Source organism: Ursus maritimus, unplaced genomic scaffold (assembly GCF_017311325.1).
Source record: "Ursus maritimus isolate PB19 unplaced genomic scaffold, ASM1731132v1 scaffold_13, whole genome shotgun sequence".
NCBI classification, from domain to species: Eukaryota; Metazoa; Chordata; class Mammalia; order Carnivora; family Ursidae; genus Ursus; species Ursus maritimus.
The window spans coordinates 9,834,451-9,854,875 of NW_024423675.1; the positions used below are offsets into that span (position 1 = coordinate 9,834,451).

The window sequence follows — 20,425 nt, forward strand, 5'->3', positions numbered from 1 at the left end:
CTCCAGCATATTCCTGTCAGGATTATAAATATGCTGAAATTTCTCCTTTGCTATTAAAAAAAAAAAATCTCTTTGACCCCACACCTCCCTCTAGCTAATATCCCCATTTTTCTACTTCTCTTAGAGATAAAAAGATTTATCTACATTTGCAGTCTGCAGTTCATTTTCTCTTGACTCATCTTCAGCTGGGCCTTTGCTTCTAGCACTATAACAAAACTCCTCTTCAACGTTACCACTGACCTCCCTTCTTGCTAAATTCAATGACCAATCTCAGGCCTCATCTTACTTGATCCATTAACAGCATTTGAGCAGTTGATGAATTCCCCTTCCTTGAAATGTTCTGTCATTCGGGGCACCTAGGTGGCTCAGTCGGTTAAGTATCTGCCTTCGGCTCAGGTCGTGATCCTGGCGTTCCAGGATCGAGTCCCACCTCCGGCTCCCTGCTCAGCAGGGAGTGTGCTTCTCCCTCGGCCCTTCACCCTGCTTGTGCTCTGTTTCGCTCTCACAAATAAATAAATAAAATCTTAAAAAAAAAGAAAAGAAAAGAAAAGAAAAAAACTGTTCTGTCATTTGATTTCCAGGCACCACACTTGGTGTTCCTCTTGCTTCACTGGCATTGCTTTGCAGTCTCCTCTCTTGGTTCCTTTTTATCCTACAAATCTGAACATGGGAATATCCTGGAGCCCAGTCCTTAAACTTCTCTTTTCACCAACTTACTCTATCAGCAATCTCATCCATTTTATAGCTTTACTATTATACATAGTTTCCCATTTAACCTCTTCCCTAAACCCTACACTCATTATCCAAGTGTCTGTGCAACATCTTTTCTTAGATTTTAGTAGCTATCTAAAAGAAAAAAAAAAGTCCAATATCAAAGTTCTAGTCTTCCCTCATAAAAATCTGCTCCTGTCACAATTTTCCTCATCTCAGCATATGGGGGAGATTCTCTCTTTATTCTGCTTACCATTTCCTACCCACTTGGAAATTCTGTCAGCTCTATCCTCAAAATACTTTTTCTACCTTCAGATTGGAAATGTGACCACTTCTCACCACCTGTGCTACTGCGTTTCCCAAGCTGCTCATTTCTGAGTTGTTGCAGTCATTCCCTAACTGGCCTCCTTACTGTCTGTCCTCAGTCTCACAGCCAGAAGGATGTTCCTCACTCCTCTGTTCAAAACTCTTCCAACAGCTTCTAATCTCAAAGTAAAAGCAAAAGTCTTTACAACTGCTCATAAGGCAGAACACAAGCTAACTCTCCACGACCTTTTGGTCATATCTCTTGACTATTTTCTCTCCCTTTCTTATGCCTCATGACTTTTCATGGCTTCCCTGTGGTTTGGCAAACACACCAGACATGCTCTTGCCTCTGGACTTATGCAAGAGCCTTGCTCTCTCACTTCCTTCAGGTTTTTGCTTAAATGGTACTTACTCAGGCCTTCCTGATATTTAAAATTACCATCTGCCTCTGGCCTTCCCTATCCCTATCCTCTTTGATATATTTTTATTTTTCTCCATAGCACTTATCACCAGATATTACACACCTTGCTTGCTTACTTACTAATTTATATGTGAGAAAAGGAATTGCAGTCCTTTTTCCCACTGATAAATCCACACCCACAATAAAAGTGGGTGTTCAAGGACTGTTTTTTTTTTTTTTTTTAAATGCAGGAATTTCTTCTCTCCTAACCTATCAAGTCTTTATTTCAAAACAAACCCCAAACCCACATATATTTTACTTTACACATATATACCATTTACTTTTAGCACCTAGGACAGCCCTGACTAAACTTGTGTGGTATCATTTTTGTTCACTGACTGTGAGTCAGGATGATGAATGGAAGAAAGATACGTCATATTGGCTTCTAATGACTGCTTGGTTAAACTGATTGAATATCAATATTTATTTTCATAGACATTATAGTAGTTGGAAAACTGTTGTCCTGTCACAATTCTTCAATCTGTCATTGTAATGTTTTAATTATGGAAATGCTAGCAGAATTCAAGATCTTTCACAATTTATATCATTCAGTCTTTTATGTAGTGCTTTTAACTCAGCTTTCCATCATTCACACCAGGGTAAAACAAACTGTGGTTTAGATCTTAGGTTTTAAAAAACATTACATTCAGGGGTGCCTGGGTGGTACAGTCGTTAAGTGTCTGCCTTTGGCTCAGGGCATGATCCCAGCATTCTGGGATCGAGTCCCACATCAGGCTCCTCTGCTGGGAGCCTGCTTCTTCCTCTCCCACTCCCCTTGCTTGTGTTCCCTCTCTCTCTGGCTGTCTCTGTCAAATAAATAAATAAAATCTTAAAAAAAAATAAAAATAAAAAAATAAAAAACATTACATTCAGATGTATTACATACTTTTTTTTTTTTAAAGATTTTATTTATTTATTTGAGAGAGAGCGAGAGAGCACAAGCAGGGGGAGAGGGAGAAGCAAGCTCCCTGCTCAGCCTGTTGTGGTGCTCAATCCCAGGACCTTGAGATCATGACCCGAGCGGAAGGCAGACGCCTCACAGACTGAGCCACCCAGGTACTCCTTTAAATGTATTACATACTTTTATACAAATTGCAATTAAATACATGTGGTTATCATACTGATTTCCATCTATCTGAGTACTTCTGCACATATTTTGGGTAAAATATCCCTTTGAGAAACATAATGATATCTTCTTAGAAAACTATATACAAGCTCATAAATCAAATTCAAATTCTTGCCTACGATGTCATATGATTCAGATTCCCTTAAAGCCTAAGCACATGACCTTAGGCTAAGAGTCAATTAATTAAAAATTACATCCTAAAATAGAATCTAGTAGAAGTCAGAACAACATATATTCGATGTTATTCTGATCTCATCTGCTTGGTATGGAAGTGGAATTCACGCTGTATTCTTTTGCTCTCCATACGAGTACCTTCATCTTATACCTAGATATCTGCACACACAATGTGAAAATAAAGTACTTGAACTAGAAGAAATTAAATGCTACTTTACTTTCCAAATTTTTTTTTAAAGATTTTATTTATTTATTTGACAGAGAGAAAGAGAGACAGCCAGCGAGAGAGGGAGCACAAGCAGGGGGAGTGGGAAAGGAAGAAGCAGGCTCCCAGCAGAGGAGCCTGATGTGGGGCTCGATCCCATAAAGCCAGGATCACGCCCTGAGCCGAAGGCAGACGCTTAACGACTGAGCCACCCAGGCGTCCCTTTACTTTCCAAATATTGAATGCAGAAGAAAAGTTTACATACATTCAATATTTTTAAGATTAGAAGTTGTATTTTATTTTTAGCAAACAAAAACCAAATCTTTACCTTTACTAAGTGGAAAATAATAAACAAGCCAGAGAAGTTTAACATACGTAATTCTTTTCATCTTTCTGGTTGTCCAAATATTTATTAGACTGTAATAAAAGAGTTTGTTACCGAGCAAACAGAAGAAAAAACTGACGGAGTCTGCAAAATGAGAAGCTAATTAGCAAATTAACAACGCTGACCTGCAGCTGCATCCGCAAGTTCTGAGAGAGGCACTATCTGTGACATTCTCTGACTCTTCAAAAATGAAAAGAAATGTCTCCACAGTGCGCTGGCAACTGCAGCAAGGTGGCGCTCTTTAGCCGATAATGAAGCCTGCACAATTAGGTCCACACTCTCCTTTTGAAGTTCCTGACACAATTGTTGATGCATACTCCTAAAAAGAAATAAAAATATAGCTAACACTCAACAAATGCTTATAAAAATCTTCTTTAAATACATTTTGGGCTTTTAACATTTATATCATATGAAAACTGAAGGACCGTTTTATATAATTAAAACCTTTATGCCAAGACATTATGCATTTCTGGTTATTTGATGGATGAATGATGGCATATTAAGCACCATAAAGTTAATGTTAATTACTAATGTCAACCATTAATTATATGCTTTTTAATATGTCAGATCCAAATGAGAAACAGGCAGCTTCAGAACGAAGGTCTGCATTTTGCAACTCACTATGACAAGTGATTTTACTTACAATCTAGATATGAAAACAATTTTAAGCCATTTTCTTCCAAGAGCTTTAAGGACATGGATGTACCAAGTGGAAAGTAAGTACGTCTAGCTTGCTTATGTTTGGCACTTTAAAATGAAATATTTTCTTACATAAAACTCTGCCAGAGACAGTCTTGGTACTTTGGTCTAAAAAGATCCATAATCATTTTCACATAGCAGACAATAATAAAGAATAAAAAGTTGTTGTTCTCCATAAAATTGTAAAACATGAATTCAATACTGCCTAAAATTTTGATTCAAGGTTTACTTAACTATTTGTTTCATTCAAATGAAAATTTAGACATTTCTTGTAAATCAAAACTGTAATGAGATATCACCTGACACCTGTGAGAATGGCTAAAATCAACACAAGAAACCACAAGTGTTGGTGAGGATGTGGAGAAAAAGAAATCCTCACACACTGCTGGTGGAAATGCAAGCTGGTGCAGCCACTGTGGAAAACAGTACAGAGGTTCTTCAAAAAATTAAAAATAGAACTACCACATGATCCAGCAATTGCACTACTGCATATTTACCCAAAGAATACAAGAACATTAATTTAAAGGGATACATGCACCCCTACGTATACAGCAGCATTATTTACAATAGCCAAGATATGGAAGCAGCCCAGGTGTCCACTGATTGATAAGCGGATAAGGAATATTATTTGGCCATAAGAAAGAATGAAATCTTGCCATTTGCAATGACATGGATAGAGCTACAGTATAATGTTAAGCATTATAAGTCAGTGAAAGACAAACATACGATTTCACTCATATGTGGAATTTAAGAAACAAGGAAAAAAATAGACAAATCAAGAAACAGACTCTTTATTATAGAGGGAGGGAGATGGGTTATATATCGTTTCTGATCATCTTTTTTGTGCTAAAATTCTTTAATTAAAAATCAGAACAATTCTATGAGCTAGGTATCAGTAATCCTTTTGTAGATGATGAAGCTGTTAGTGAGAAAGTTAAATATATCCAAAGGTCACATGGCTAAGAAGGGCTGGCCCCATAATCTTAATTTAAAACTGACTCTGAAGCCCCTACTTTCCTCTTACACACTAAGACACACACAGTTTAAACACTGACCAATTTTCTTCTCCTCCTGCCTGGGTTGAAGAAATTTCAGTAAGCCTAAGAAAAAGAGCTAGAAAAGCCCCATTTAGCTTTGCCTGGTGAGGAGACAGGGGCAACACCAGAATTCTACATTGGGAAAAACTATAAGAGATACCAAGAAAAATGTATTCAAGGCAATATTGAAAAAGGCCAACAAATCTGAACCACTTTTGACCTCTACAGACCGAAATGTTGAGATACCAGGGGGTGTAACTAGGAGTTACTACAGGGATGTGATTCAGAGTTCTGAAAAAAACAAACCATTAGTTTAAAGTTAAATTTAGAGATTACATCCTCCAAGGTCAGAGTTAACACAGCAAAAAGAAGTTCCAGTTAAGTGTAAGACATTGACCCAAAATCAAACTTGTTTTGGAAATGTGCACCCACTTTGCATTTTGGTCCAAAAGAAGATGTATATCCTGGGAATATAAAACACCTTTAAAAAAAAAAAGATTTTATTTAGTTATTTGACAGAGCAAGAGAGAGAGCCCGTGCATGAGCGGGGGGAGATGCAGAGGGAGAGGGAGAAGCAGGCTCCCCACCGAGCAGGGAGCCCCTGACGTGGGGCTTGATCCCAGGACCCTGGGATCATGACCTGAACCAAAGGCAAACGCTTAACCGACTGAGCCGCCCAGGCGCCCCTCCAAAACACCTTCTGCTTGATGAATGTTTAAGCAATGTCCGTTTGAATAAGAAGAATGATATAATCTGCTATGTTACCACAAAACAAAGTTGTTTAAGACCTTATAATAATTTATGTCAACTTGAACAAATCAGAGAGGGACAGATGCAGGTAATACCAAGGATGTACTGTACTAGGAGCCTGAGGGGAGAATCCCATTTCTGCACCCTAGCCAAGAGTTAGAACTACCCCTTATAGTCACAGGTAATTTTTTTTTTTTAATTACGTTTTCTGGATGTGAAAACTAACTACATAAAGACCACAGAAAAATAAATTTATTATATTATATGTGACTGCATATCTGCTGAAGGTGCATTTACAGAAATGCAAATATTGAGAGCAGCTGTCACTACAGGTAAATAAAGCACAAAATGTATATGAAATACATAAAGAAAATAACACAGTTCTAGATGTCATGGCTATTTTAGGAAACATTTTCTACCTTCTTCAACAAATAGAAAAATCTGAAAGTAATTTATTGCACAGAAAGTAAAATGCAATTTCCGGTCAAAACCAAAAAGAAATACCACAATAGTTTTAGAACCTGCCCACACTTGGCAAATGTTTTGTGTAAAGACAAACTTAGTATGGGCTCAAATCATTTTGGAAATACACACATGTGGAAATAGACATGCATAACCATTCCACTTACAGTCTAAAAGATGCAATATAGTATAGTAGAAAATAAAATCTGCTGAACATCAAGTTATTCAAATTGTAGCTCTCATAGAAACAAGAGTAACGCCCAGCACTCATTGGTATTTACCATGTGCCAAGCACATGTCAAGTCTTTTATAAGCATTATTTCTTACCCAATGAGAGTGAGGTACAGTTATGATTATAATCTTATAAATGGGGAAACTAAGGTAAAAAAATAACATGTTGGGTAACACAGCTAGTTATTAGCAAAGCTACTCAGAGCAATGTGACCTTGAAAAAAGCGAGTAACCTCCCAATTTTTATTTTCTTAAGAGTCAAGAAGAGGAACAATCATTTGCTATATCCACAGTTAGGTTTATTGTGAAGATCGCATGAAAAAACATCCCTGAAAATGTTTAGAAACCTATCACTGCACCATGTAAATACCCAAATTTTACATACCTAGTTACCAGGTCTTCTTAGGCTTTTATTTTAGCTTTGGTATCTTGCCCCTTTTGGCTTACCTCATTATACTAACCACTTTCCTGATTCCTTCGTCTGACTATTCTTTTGCCCCCCAAGGTCTGTTTTCCTGTTTTTATCTTTCCACTACTTCTTGCAGTGATTACACATATTCACTTTTCCATCACAGCCCCCTCATCCCCACCCCTACACAGTCGTGCAAAGATAGTGAAGCATCTAACATCCGAAAGGCAATGAGGCTTGCTTTTGCACCTGACTGCTGTTCCCTGCCAGCCTCATCTCTGCAGCACGTTCCTTCCTAACAGTTTAGGCAGGATTCTCGGAACACTTCCTGGACCACTCTATCTAAGTTTTATTTCTAATCTTCCTTTGCTCTGGTTTCTACTGTAACTGATAATTACAGAACAAGGTATGATATCCTGTACATCACTTTCCTAGTAGTCAGTATTGCATATGTAATATTTCTAATATTATTATGCCTCAAAATTTAAAGAAAATTCGTCTAGTGATGGACCTTGTGACTTCAGAAAAAGCATAATATAATAACTGCAACTGATAAGAGCCAACAGCAAGGGATTAACAATGATTAATAGCTGAATTCCTTTTTTAGTTCTACTCCAAACCTGGCAACTTTCTTCAATCAATATTAGTGAAAAATAAAATGGTAAGTTCTAAGTTAAAAAGTTGTTTCTAAACCACTACAGATAATTATTCCAAGTATCTGATTTAACTAATAGAAAACTGGATAGGAATCTGATTACTCTATGACCATTTTTCGTTTCAGCTAAACTTGCTTAAAAACCTTAGGTATCTTGGTTCCTCGCCATTCTTTGTTCGCCTCTAAAAAATAGGGCTATAATCTGCTTTACTCCCCAGAAAGAATATAGCATAATCAAAGTAATAACATTACCAGAAAAAAACCCTAGGTTTTAAAGGTGGAAGTTATCCTAAAAATCATCCAATCCAATCCTGTCTTCAAAAGATAAGAAAAAAAAATATACAGCCTCCCGCTACAGAGACTTCTAAAGAGCCTCACTTATGAGAGAATGGTACACCTTGAGTCCTGAGCCCCAATTCTGTGCATGCTCCAGTCATCAGGGAGGGGTGATGAGTCAGCAGCTAGGCTGGCAAGTAGCAGCCTGGCTGTACCTTGCAGTGCTTCCCTGTAATAGCTCAATGCGTTAGCGTGTACGTGGAGGAGTGGTGGACGAATAGTGATGACTAAGTGAATATGTGAGATCAAGGCTGTTTTGACTTCTGAGGGACTATGACAAATAATGCAGCACTGGCGTAGATGTTTCCAGCACGTACAATGCACTATTAAGAATAAAACGGTTTCTCAAGATGTAAGGGAAATTGTCCAAGTGACACCTGTCCAGGAGACAGAAGACCAGCTTGTGGCCCCAGAAAAGTTCTGAGACTTAGTTTTTCATCTGTTAAATGGAAATAATGCCTTATTGTCCTTCATGGAACTGTTAAATTATCAAATCGCATCACTTAGGTAAAAACAATCTTTAGACTGTACGGCAAGATAATATGTATTTTAGTCACATTTTTACTCCTTCTAAATCCTAATAACCATGTTCATGATGCAGTACAGCATTATCTAGGAAGACATGGGCTTTAGAGACAGACATACCAGAGTATAAATCCTACTCTGTCAACCACTAGTTATGCGGCCATTTCCTCATCTGTTCCAAGAATTCTTAATAGGACACTTTCCATAAATGGAACAATTATTGTTGTCCAGAGAATCGAAGATTGTTTATTGAAAAAATATATGCCAGCCTTATTCTGGTTTTGGCCTTTACTAATTTAATCCTGTAGATACTATTATTATCCTCATTTTATAGACTAGAAATCTAAGTACAGAGAGGATAAATAATTTAACTGGGTCATACTGTTAGCAGCGAGCTAAAATTTGAATACAGGCAGTCAATCTAACATCCATGCAACTATGTTACAACTACTTCAAATACCATTTTGCTACCCATATAAACAGTACATGTTTTAAATGTCACATTGCTACATTCACTCATTCATATGCTAAGTTCCTAATAAGGGTAGTTACAAACTAGTATAATACCCAGTCCCAAATGGCAAACCAGTTGCACACACATTAAAGGTTTAACACTTCTGGGGAGTGTAGGTCATTCTATAACAAACATGTGGTAATTTAAAAAATTTCCCGTGACCCGTATTAATTAATTTGCAAGCCTGGGAAACAGAAAAATCAGGAATCTAGTGTTGAGTCTGGCAAACCAAGCAGGCTCATAGCAATGTTGCCTTATGGTTTTACAGAATAATAATGGTAAAGTACTTAAAATGAGTTGTCACTATCTGCAAAATATGGTATAGCATGAAAACATGCCAATAACACGTGGTTATTTTTAGGAATTACAATTTCATTAGTCACATTTATAGGTGATTATGGGTCTCAAGTCAGTTAAGTTTTCCAAGTGTTATTTCCCTTCATTTTATTGCATACCAATAAAAAGGATCTACCTTGGTAGTTCTCAATCTTGACTATCATCAAAATGATCTGTAGAGCTTTCTAAAACTACTAATGTCCTAGTCTTACTAAAGATCTCCCTGCATCTTCAAGTTTGGGACCTAAACATATTAACTTGTTTTAAAATTCTGACTCAGTATGTCTGGGGAGGGACCAGAGAGTTTACATTTCTATTGTAGATGCTGCTAGCCCTGGACCACACTGAAAGCTCTCACCTTCCTCACTTTCCTTTTTTATATACTGGGAGCAAAAATGGTACCTATAGGACTAAATTAGTTAAAATCAAATACTTAGAATAAGACTGATACCTATATTCTCAATAAACAGTCTTTGATTTTTGGTCAACAATAAAACTTACTTCATTTATTGCAATATGTCCTATTGTTGTAACAGACAAGGATATGGCCATGCAAATAGTTGCCCATGGACCACACTGAGTAGCAAGACCATATACAATTCTGTACTAGAGAAGGGTTAAAAACCATTCCTCTACTCTGTAGGCAGAAGTGTAAAACAAACTGTGGGTTTTATACCAACTCAGAGAAGAAAGGTCATTGAGGGCATCGGAAGAAAATGGGCATGGAAATGATTATCCAAGAACAGGTTAAGAACTGAATATGTGAAAAGGAGTAAAGTAAAAGCACAAAGGTATATACAAAATCCACTCACTTACTCTCTTAATTCCACACATACGTATATGTTCTAGGCAGTATGGATAAAAGGTTGTTACAAAGTCTCTGCCTTTCTGCCTCATTCTATTTTAATCAGAGAAACATAATGAAAGGAACATTATGTGTTAACATTTTGGGTTGTGGTAAGCTTTATAGATAAAAAGTAATCAAGGTATGAAGATAATGAATGATAGGAACTAATATTTCAACTAGGATAAGGAAACATCTATTGAGAAGGTGACATCTGAACAAAAACTTAAATAAGGGAAGGAACCACATGGATTTATGGGGGGCGGGTGGGAGAGAGCATTTTAGGGAGAAGAAAGAGCAAATGCCAAGGTGCCAAGGTTGGCAGTTTCATAGGCTCAAGCAAAAACAATTAGGAAGCTAGTTGGCTGCAGCACAACCGGTGGTAGAAGGAACAAAAGATGAATTCAAAGAGGTAGCTGGGCTCCAGACTTTGTAAGCCACGGTAAGGAATTTGGATAAGATCAAGACAGGTAACAAGACACAAAAGCAGAAGAGTAACATAATGTACATCTTAAAAAGGAAAATATAAAAGAAAAAGGTGTTTGGGGGAGGAAAGCAAAAGCAGCCACTCTGACTACAATGGAGAATTTTTATAGTAACATTAGAAGGCAATACATTTAAGAATGGAAAATATGGCCACACCTGTTCATTCACATGCTTTCCTCATTCACTTCACAAAAAGTTACTCAGCACCACTCACTGCATCTAATGCCAGAAACACAAGAACAATTAAGGCAGATTCTGCTATTAAAAAAAAAAATCAAATAAAAAATAATTTTTTTTTAAAAAATCAAGATTTCATTATAAAGGTAGTAAGGAGCCACTGAAGGATTCTGAACTGAGGAAGAGCATAATGAAAACAGTGCTTTGGGAAAAATTAATCTGGTAATGGCAAACAGAATGGGTTAGAATAAGAACTGACTAGAGACCAGAGAGACCAATTATGAAGCTTCTGTAAACATCTAGGTATGAGCTAATACACAATTTGAGCTACTTACGAAGGAAAAAGAAAGCTCACAGTAATTATTTGGTGTTTTGTGAGGGAGAGGAAGGAGCAGTCTTTGTTTTTGCTAAGTTTTTGGGGAGGGAAAATGAAAGTCAGGAGAAGCAATTAATTAATACAGGAGAGTATAATTTGATTTGAAAACAGAAAACTTGAGTAACAAATTTTGAAAAGTTTTTGGAAATCTGGATCTAGAGTCCAAGAGTACAATTAGACTCAGGAATCACTCTGCCTGGTAGTTCAGCTCATTTTAGTGAACATTCCAGTGTCTATTAATTACATGACATACTACATTAGATGCTATCAAATATGGTCCTTGCTCTCAAAGAATATACAATCAAGTACTGAGAAAGAGGTAGGTACGAACTATTGCACGAAAAAGGGAACACTTAGGGGGCGCCTGGGTGGCTCAGTGGTTAAGCGTCTGCCTCCGGCTCAGGGCGTGATCCCAGGACCCACATCGGGCTCCCTGCTCTGCTGGGAGCCTGCTTCTTCCTCTCTCCCACTCCCTCTGCTTGTATTCCCTCTCCTGCTGGCTCTCTCTCTGTCAAATAAATAAATAAAATCTTAAAAAAAAAAAAAGAAAAAAAAAGTAACATTTGGTCCAAGTGGGGGGTTGATGGGGACTTCTCAGAGTAAAAAGCCATTATAAGGTCATGGAAGTTGTGTTAGCTAAATGAAAAAATAATACAAAAAAGTTTCAGGAAATTGAAATAATATGAGTAAAGCATAGTGACATGATATTGCGTGGTGTATGAGAGGACTCACAACAATTTAGTATTACCAGAAGATGAAAGGTCAAGGGGCAGAAAGATGGAAAAATGAAACTAGAGTATTGATGGAGACCAGGTCAAGATGGGCCATGCCATCTAAAAAGTTAGACCAACAAGTGAACAATTCTTTAAAGGAGAATCAACAGAGACAAAACCAGCTTATATACCTAACATTTATCTGCCCAATAGTTTGCTCCCAATATAACCCAGAGCTTATAAAAACTACCCTATACATTTATACATTTAAACACCCTATATAAATGCACAAAGTTAATGTTACAATGTTATTTGTCTTTTAAATATTTTCATTAAAAAACCCAAACAAACAAACACCCAACCTGGTAAGTATGAGCATATGTGACTCGGTACATACACAAATATATATAATTCATCACAACATACTAAAAATATATACCTTTTGCAAATGCTTGAGTGCTATTTTTATGCTCCCGTCTAATAAAAGCAAGCACAACAGAACAAGCCGAGCAGGTCTGACTTATAAACATTACCATTATTAGCACAGCACAGTGCAAATGCTCTTAGCAAATAGGTGCTCTACTGCACTATCCTAAGTTGTATATGTTTACTTTGCTCTGGTGTCTGCTTCTGCCATTTATTCTGTGTTTGGGAGGAGAGTTTATCCTATAACCAACAAGGAATAGTCCTGAATTTAACACAAAGAATCAAAGACAAAGTATTATGCTGGATATTAAGATTTAAGCCTTAAGATACCTTCAAGGAAACTGTTCAGGATAGAGACCACATCAAGGTTTGGTTAAAGACCTTTGACATTTTAACTACAATAAACCATAGGCAGATGGATGCCATGACTAGGGATTTCTAAAAGAGCAAGAAAGCAATCACCACCTGACCATGGCAACTCATTTCCAAAGGGGTAATACTACAACAACCTTGTACTGCTTGTATTCAGTTAGGGCCTTCATTTCCAGGAGCCATCCTCTACATTTAATACCAAGTATGTGGTTCCAAGGAATGGCTGAAAGCAAGAGAGGGAGAGATTATGGGCTCAATATAAAACTAGTCAGTTTTCAAGTTTGCCAGGTACCAGAATATCACCTGGGTAAAACCATGAGTTCTGATCCAGGATCTTTTGTCTTTGATGTTAGAGGCACTGAGAGGGGAGATCGTCCCTGTAAGAAGTCTCACAAGAAAATGACACATCTTTGATAAAATATCTAAAGCTGTCATACTGGTCTTTTGGGATTTTAAATATGATTCTCTTCCTCTTTAACTGTAAACAGACAGGTATAATTGAGCAATCATATATGAACTGTATCTTACCTAAAATGGTGAGTTATGCATAGAATTCTCATACAAGAAAAAGGAGGAGGAAAAACCCTTAGGAATTGGTGGCTAAAAATGGAAATCAGATTACAAATAGTTATTTGTAATATAGATAGACAATGATATAAACAAAATATTTATGGAAAATGCCTTCATTTTGGAACAGAAATCATCAATCTATCAAACTTAGCAACACCAGAGCCAATTATATCTGGTGATATTAAACACACCTCACAGTCTTTAATCTTCTTCCTCCTCTTGTGTGTCTCATCTCTGCTCCACTGCCCTTGGGCTATTCTATCATATATTGAATACTGTGATAGCTTTAAAACATGGCCACAAATTCTTTGGCACTCCTAGGACCTGGGAGATCTGTGACTGCTCTGACCAACAGAACGTAGCAGATATGACACTATGTGACTCCAAGGTTTCTTAATAGAAGGTCATGACGTTTTTGCTTTGTTTGTTGGGAAAACAGTCTTGGACCCCTGAAATGCTATGCATGAAGTAGTTATCCTGAAAACACTCTTTGCAGAGGCCAGAGTCAACAGTCCTTGGCAGGCCTGCCCTTCAGCCATACTAGCTCAGACACTGGACATGTTGGTGAAGAAGTCATTTGGAACTGGATCCTATAGCTTCAGCTGGTACAGTCCCCAGCCTTTTTGTATTATCCTCAGAAAGAATCATCCCAGCTAAAGCCTCAAACATGGTAGAGTAGAGAAGAGCTGTCTTTGGCTTTCCAAGTTTCTGGCCTACAGAGTCCATGAGCTCAATAAAAGGGTTGTTGCAGTGTTTCATGCCACTATACTTTGGCATGGTTTAATATGCTCTAAAGAACGGGTGCCCATTATATACGAAGGATTATGTAGGGATTAGGAATTCAAAAATGAAAAGATACAGACCTGACCTCAAGGAATTCACACACATAGGGAAGGGGAAACGAAGATTTCTTTTTGTTAAAAGTATAACCAAGGGGTGGTTTCTGCAACAGTGCCAAAGGCAGACTTAAGATCAAATAGCTTTTTAGTCTCCTAAGAACCATCTGCAATAATCTCAGAAATTCTACACTTGGTTAGGACAAATGAGAAGAAAAGCCACTTCATTTTTCTACCTGTCCAGTACAGGACATCTGTATCAAGTGTGTACTGAGACATTTTATGTATATTATATTTACTCTCAATACATTTTATTCAGTTCTGTTCCTTTCACATTTCATTAATAATTGATGGCTCTTTTTTTTGAACCAAGTTTCATTTTAATTTTCCCTAGATATACGGTAGTATATCTGCAAACCTATGGAGACCATCTTTAAAAGCTAATTAATCAAACCATCCTCCACAAAAACTAGCCTAACTCTCACCATCTCAGCAATCTTTTCTGAAAACAACAGTAGACAGTCAGCTCTACTCTCTCACTATAGCTGGAATCATGACACCACATCTTATTACCCGTGTTTAGCTGCTATGTGGGGGAATGTGGCTTTGCTTCAAAAGAATTCGATCATTTTGTTAAAAGTAAAGAAAGACCCAAACATTTTTGAGGTAAGATGTTCCACAACAAGTAAGCTGGAGCTACATTCCATTTGTGAGCACTTTTTCCTAATTGGTGGTAATAAATTCCTAAAAAGAAAGGGTCTAATGGTAATGTTGACTGATTCTTAACTACATTAACCCAAATGTTCCTGTCACAGTGAATTTTGCTCTATAATTTACTTTAATGGACTAGGTGTATCAATAAATATTGAAAATGTCCAGTCTCTTTTTTTCCCTTCCATTTAACTCAAATCCAACTCCATGTCAACAGATTATACCAATGTATAATTACAATAGCTAATGCATTGGGAAAAGTAGTGTTCCTTGATAAATAATTTTTCTAAAACCTCTTAAGCATTCTGCATCCTCAATATTTCTCTTACACTCAAGAAATGCAGTAAATTACAGAACCAGACACTACTGACCACTGCCAATTGTGATAATGGACCTAAAAACCTCATCATCAGCTCCACCAGTGACTGTGTTTTTGGATTTCAATCAGTCAAGCAAGAGAATCAAAAAGTATCTAGGGATGTTTCAGGAAGAATTTTCTTCATTAAAAATATAACCATCTCTAAGAGAAATAATAGCTTAGTCACCATTTAATATCATGCTAAACCTGGGATACATAAGCCTTAGAAGTCTGTAAACCCCTTGAAATTATATGTGATGTTTTGTGTATATGTAAATGTATATGTTTATGACAACACAGACTATAGCTTTCATGAGAGTCTTGAAAGGGTCTGCCTCAGCTGAATGAAATCTACTAATTAGATCTGTCCCTTTTCTTCTACCACTTTATAAACATCTTAGTATAAGCTAAATGGTTCCTCCAGCTTTGTTACCTTGAATCCTCTCTTCTCTCCTTTTCATTTCCTCACTCTCTGCTTCACTTGTCCCCAACAACTCAGCTATAACCTCTGTGTAATCAAATATACTACCTTAAAAAGAAAAACTTTATCTGAATTCTATATTGAAAAAGCTGTTACTAGTCAATGTGTAAGATTACCAAAATCATCATAAAGAAATAAGAGCATAAACTTGTTTAGAACAAACCTATATTTAAGTCAATAATTTTCTTAATTTTAACTTACACTTATCCCAGATACTTAGTTATACACATTCCTCTCTAGAGATACTATTTGCTGTGTTTCCCATAGTTCTTTGAAAGGGACGAAAAGATGGGGGGGGGAGATTTCCTAAAAGATTACACATTGAGTCAATGATCTGTGGGGTTATTACAAAGCTCCATTATTAGAGCTGAGAGCCTCAAAGGCTTTTGTTATGTCACTAATTTCTTTTTGCAAGGCTTCAGCAAATGAGCCGATTTATCTAGTTCTGCATGCTTGGGGCTTGATACATGCTATTTGTACATGACAGGTTTCATCTGCGTAGCACCACTGATATCATTTATCTGCACATCAAAAAAGCTCTTCTACTGATGTAAAAAAAATTATGCATATACTGGGGTAAGAAATGTTAAAGAGGTGAGTAAAAAACTTGTGATATCTCATAAAATGCAACCAAACTACAGGAGGATCTCCAATTGAGTATGAATGTGCAACAGGGCTATAAGAGCAGATACAACACCAAGAAAAGGAAAAACTGGAAAGATCCTTGCTTACAGTGATAAAGTAGTAGGGCTTTGTTAGTACCCTGTGAATTGTAACTAGAAATGGGAAAAACTAATTTACCTCAAAAAAGGAAAAATGGTTTTATGACCAAAGATTCATAAAGCTTTATGACCAAAGAAATATTTCAAAATAAATTTTAAAAAGTTTCCATTATTTATAATAGAAGAAAATTAACTTCTGGAATTTATTCTTATGGGAAAAGATGTTTCGATTGTTGCTGTGGTTCACAATTTAAAAACCTGTGATACAGCTTTAAGTCTTATAGGAAGGTAACTTTAGAGAACACAGGAAGAAACAGAAAGATAATCAAAGTGAAATGGTTTGGAGTTTAAAAATAATAATTAGCTTAAAAGCACCTGTGTAAGAGATTCTGAAAGGAGGGCACAGCCTACATATTTGAATAACAAGATAATGTAATTTCTAGATTTCCAACAGATGATATATAACACATTCTTTTGAGAAAAAACAGTATTTTTGTGAAGAAGGTATGCATTGAGTTAGAGTTTGTTCCTGTAATTCATCATCTTTCAGAACATGAGGTTATATTAGGCTCCAATCACCCCCTACTCCAACTCTTCTCAGCATTTGGTAACACAGAGAGTAGAACTAATTTTCTGTCACTCAGGAAGAACTGTTGGATCACTAAACTTGCATCATCATCACCTCTGAAACACAGTAAAAATCACTGTTAGAACCAATGGTTTATTAGATCGAACCCACCATCAACAATGTCAACTCTGCCTGGTCGTGTTAACAGGAAAATGTTTTACGAGTTCCACCACTGGGCATCAATTTAACTTCCAGCACCAGCTATGCTGTAAAACCGTGAACGTAATTTATATGGTGACCTGCGTGTGTGGGAAGCAATATCTAGGTGAAACTTCTCACAGTCTGACAAAATGCTTTGATTTGCACCATTCAGATGATTGAGCAAAAAGAGTTTAAGCAATCACCACCAATAGCCTTTATCTCCAAATGCACTAAAAATTTATTACTCTATGAGTGCAACCTATTGCTTTAGAGCCAGGCCTGATAGAATAGAAATGATTGGATAAATATTACATTTTCAACTGGTACACATCTTGTCCATTAGGTTTAAATATTGGACAAGCTACTTGTTTAAGATAAACATCAGTCTTAGCTGATTCCATCACATAGCACATTTAGAAAGCCTCCAAATGTTTCCATAGTAACATTTTGTGCTTACATATAACTGAGGATACATGTCCATATCCTATTAGGAGAAAGTAAACTGAGAGACCACTGAACTCTTCTTAAAGAATCTACCTTTGTCTTTTAGTTAGCACTTAATAGAGTTGACAGTATTTACACATCTATTGCTGTGTATGAAGGAACCAAGTAATCAATCACTCAAGCAGGAAGGGACATAAATACATGGCTCGCCCACCTATCCTAAATAACAGTTTATTATTCAGGCCTTCCTAGAAATTATAAACTAGGCTAGATTCATACTCATGGCTTTTTCGGAGCTGCTGCTGTGAGCTAAGGGAAGAATATCTACCCGGCAACATCTCTACCCGCCTGCCTGAGATCATACACCTTAAAGATGGCGATAGGCATTTCTGATCTATAGATACACAGCAAAGCTGTCGTGATTACTGTAATACAACTTTTTAAATGTCATTTCTAGCATCATGGGAGGGATCCAACGCATATAACCTTCAACACCTTTGGGCTCCTGAGCAGCTACAGCAGCCTTGACTAAACTGATTAACTCAGTGTTACTATTTTCTAATTTGGTTTGATTAGATACTGCAAGGTAAATAATACCACCTCCAGTTTGGTGATGAAAATATGGACTCAGGTTAAAAAACTTGATCAATAAGTAACAGAAATGGACGGGCAAACCTGATCTGACTCCAGATCACTTTCCACTGCAAGCCATACTGAGGATCTCTGTTCAAGATGAGACTGTAATAATTAAATCTTTACACCTGAAGGTTTAAAAAAGTATCTAATACTAAAATAAAACTTAAACACACATAGGATTATTTATAACAGGTATATCTTTATAATACTCCTAATCATCGGTCTTTCTTCATTAAAGAAATAGACTACTAATCAAGGGATCATCAGACAAAATGAGTATTGGTCATTAACCTTGGCAGTGAGTTCTTTTCCTTAATTAAGGTTCCCAGCCATGTTTTCATGCATTTGTTTGCCACACTGAAAAAATAACTGCACTGTGCAAAATATAAAGCAAAAACTTGCTATTTAGAAACAAATCATCCTATACTCCATTCACAAAACCATTTGTTATAGTACTACTAGAAGAGACTTAAGCATTTACTTGGAATGCTTTAGCAAGATCTTTTAAGCTGTTTTTCTTATCTTGTTCTTCAAAATTTGAAACTAGAAAATCCCACTTGACTAGAAAGGCAAAAAAAAAAAAAAAAAAAAAAAAAAAAAGAGGAAGAAGGTTGTCCCTTCCAGGGTTAACAGATGCTTTTTGTAAGATTTTAGGTGAGATTAACCTTTTGCTCACAATAGGACTGGTTATTGGTTTTAGTTTTTTTTTACTGTCTTTAACTCAGGTAAAAATCAATATAGAGCGAGACAAAGGGCTCTAGAGGGTCTGGCTACACCAGCTTTTGGGTAGGCTCCTGCACAATTCCACAACATGCTGAGGCTGGGAAGGATTAGCCTGCTTGTGTTGAGTAAACCGATGATACTCAATAAACAGTTTCTGTTGTAAACCCCTTAGGACGTGCAAAGCCACACTAGTTGGCAATAGACCAGTTAAGCGGCAGAACCAGCTGTAATCTCATTTAGACCTGAGCTGATCCTCCTGTCCTTTCATTCCACAGGATCAAAGCAAACCACTGAGGAGGCAGCTGTATTATAGCGGCTCTGCTTGCTGGATGCAGCAAACATTTCATAAATTCCACTCCTTGAAGCAAGTCTCCACCTAATCTACCCAGAGCTGGGACAATCAATGAATTTCTGAATTCATTAGACTGATTATTACAGGGTAACCATTTTCTCTTTGGAGATATGTGATGATTGCATGTCAACTTTACAAAGCAGCTTCTATTTTTTTTTTTTTCTTGAAACACCTCAAATTTCCCCCACAGTATCATATAAAAATGGTTTAAAATTACTTAGCTCATTATTTTTAATGCAAATTAACAAGCAAACAACATATGCTGCTGAATTTCTCCCTATATAGCAGTAGTTGCCTCTCAAATGCATTCAAGCTTTAATAGTGGCCCACGTTTCCACATTCAATGACAGGGTGGAGTGCCAAAACCTCACTGTGCTACAAACCATATGTTGGCCAAAAGTGATATTCAAAGAAATGTATAGAAAAGTTTTCCAATGTTTGCTAGAGAGCATTAACATTTATTTGTAAGTTTTCTATAAAACAGAACACAACTTTAAAAAAAGTGTTCCAAAGTGAGAGTGCTAAGCGTTTTTTCCCCCACCCACCTTTCAGTAGACGTGACACCTTACTACCTCATTTTACTGAAAATTTCCTTTAATAGAAATCTAAATTTCAAGATATAAAGCTTTAGAAAGCAGGCACTACCCTCAAATTTAAGAGAATACTAACTGGATGTATCATGGGTACTGAAGAGGCAGGTAGTCGGTGTCATAGCACAGGTGACTCTAAACTGTAAACATGAAAGACATGAAACCCAAAACAGATGTGCAGGGCTATGCATAAAACAACAGCATTTAAAAAGAATCAACGGTGGGGCGCCTGGGTGGCTCAGTAGGCTAAGCGTCTGCCTTCGGCTTGGGTCATGATCCTGGGGTCCTGGGATCCAGTCCAGCATCAGGCTCCCTGCTCAGTGGGGAGTCTGCTTCTCTCTCTTTCTCTCCCCTCCCACCCTCCCCGTGCTCTCTCTTGCTATCGCTCTCTCTAATAAATAAATAAAATCTTAAAAAAATTAAAAATAAAAAGAATCAACAGGTAACTTTTTTTTGAGAGAGAGCACATGCAAGCAAGCCTGAGTGTGGGGGGGGGGCGCGGGTGTTGGTGGGGGAAG

General features: G+C 37.1%; 1 protein-coding gene across 1 annotated transcript in view; it reads right to left on the bottom strand.

Annotated features, from left to right (window-relative positions):
- The window catches only part of MMS22L (MMS22 like, DNA repair protein), a 121,694-nt gene that overhangs the window by 33,477 nt on the left and 67,792 nt on the right, over positions 1 to 20,425 (bottom strand). Inside the window, exon 14 of the mRNA XM_008705015.2 lies at positions 3,493 to 3,686. Coding sequence (XP_008703237.2) covers positions 3,493 to 3,686 — 194 coding nt within the window. The remainder of the gene's footprint in view (positions 1 to 3,492; positions 3,687 to 20,425) is intronic.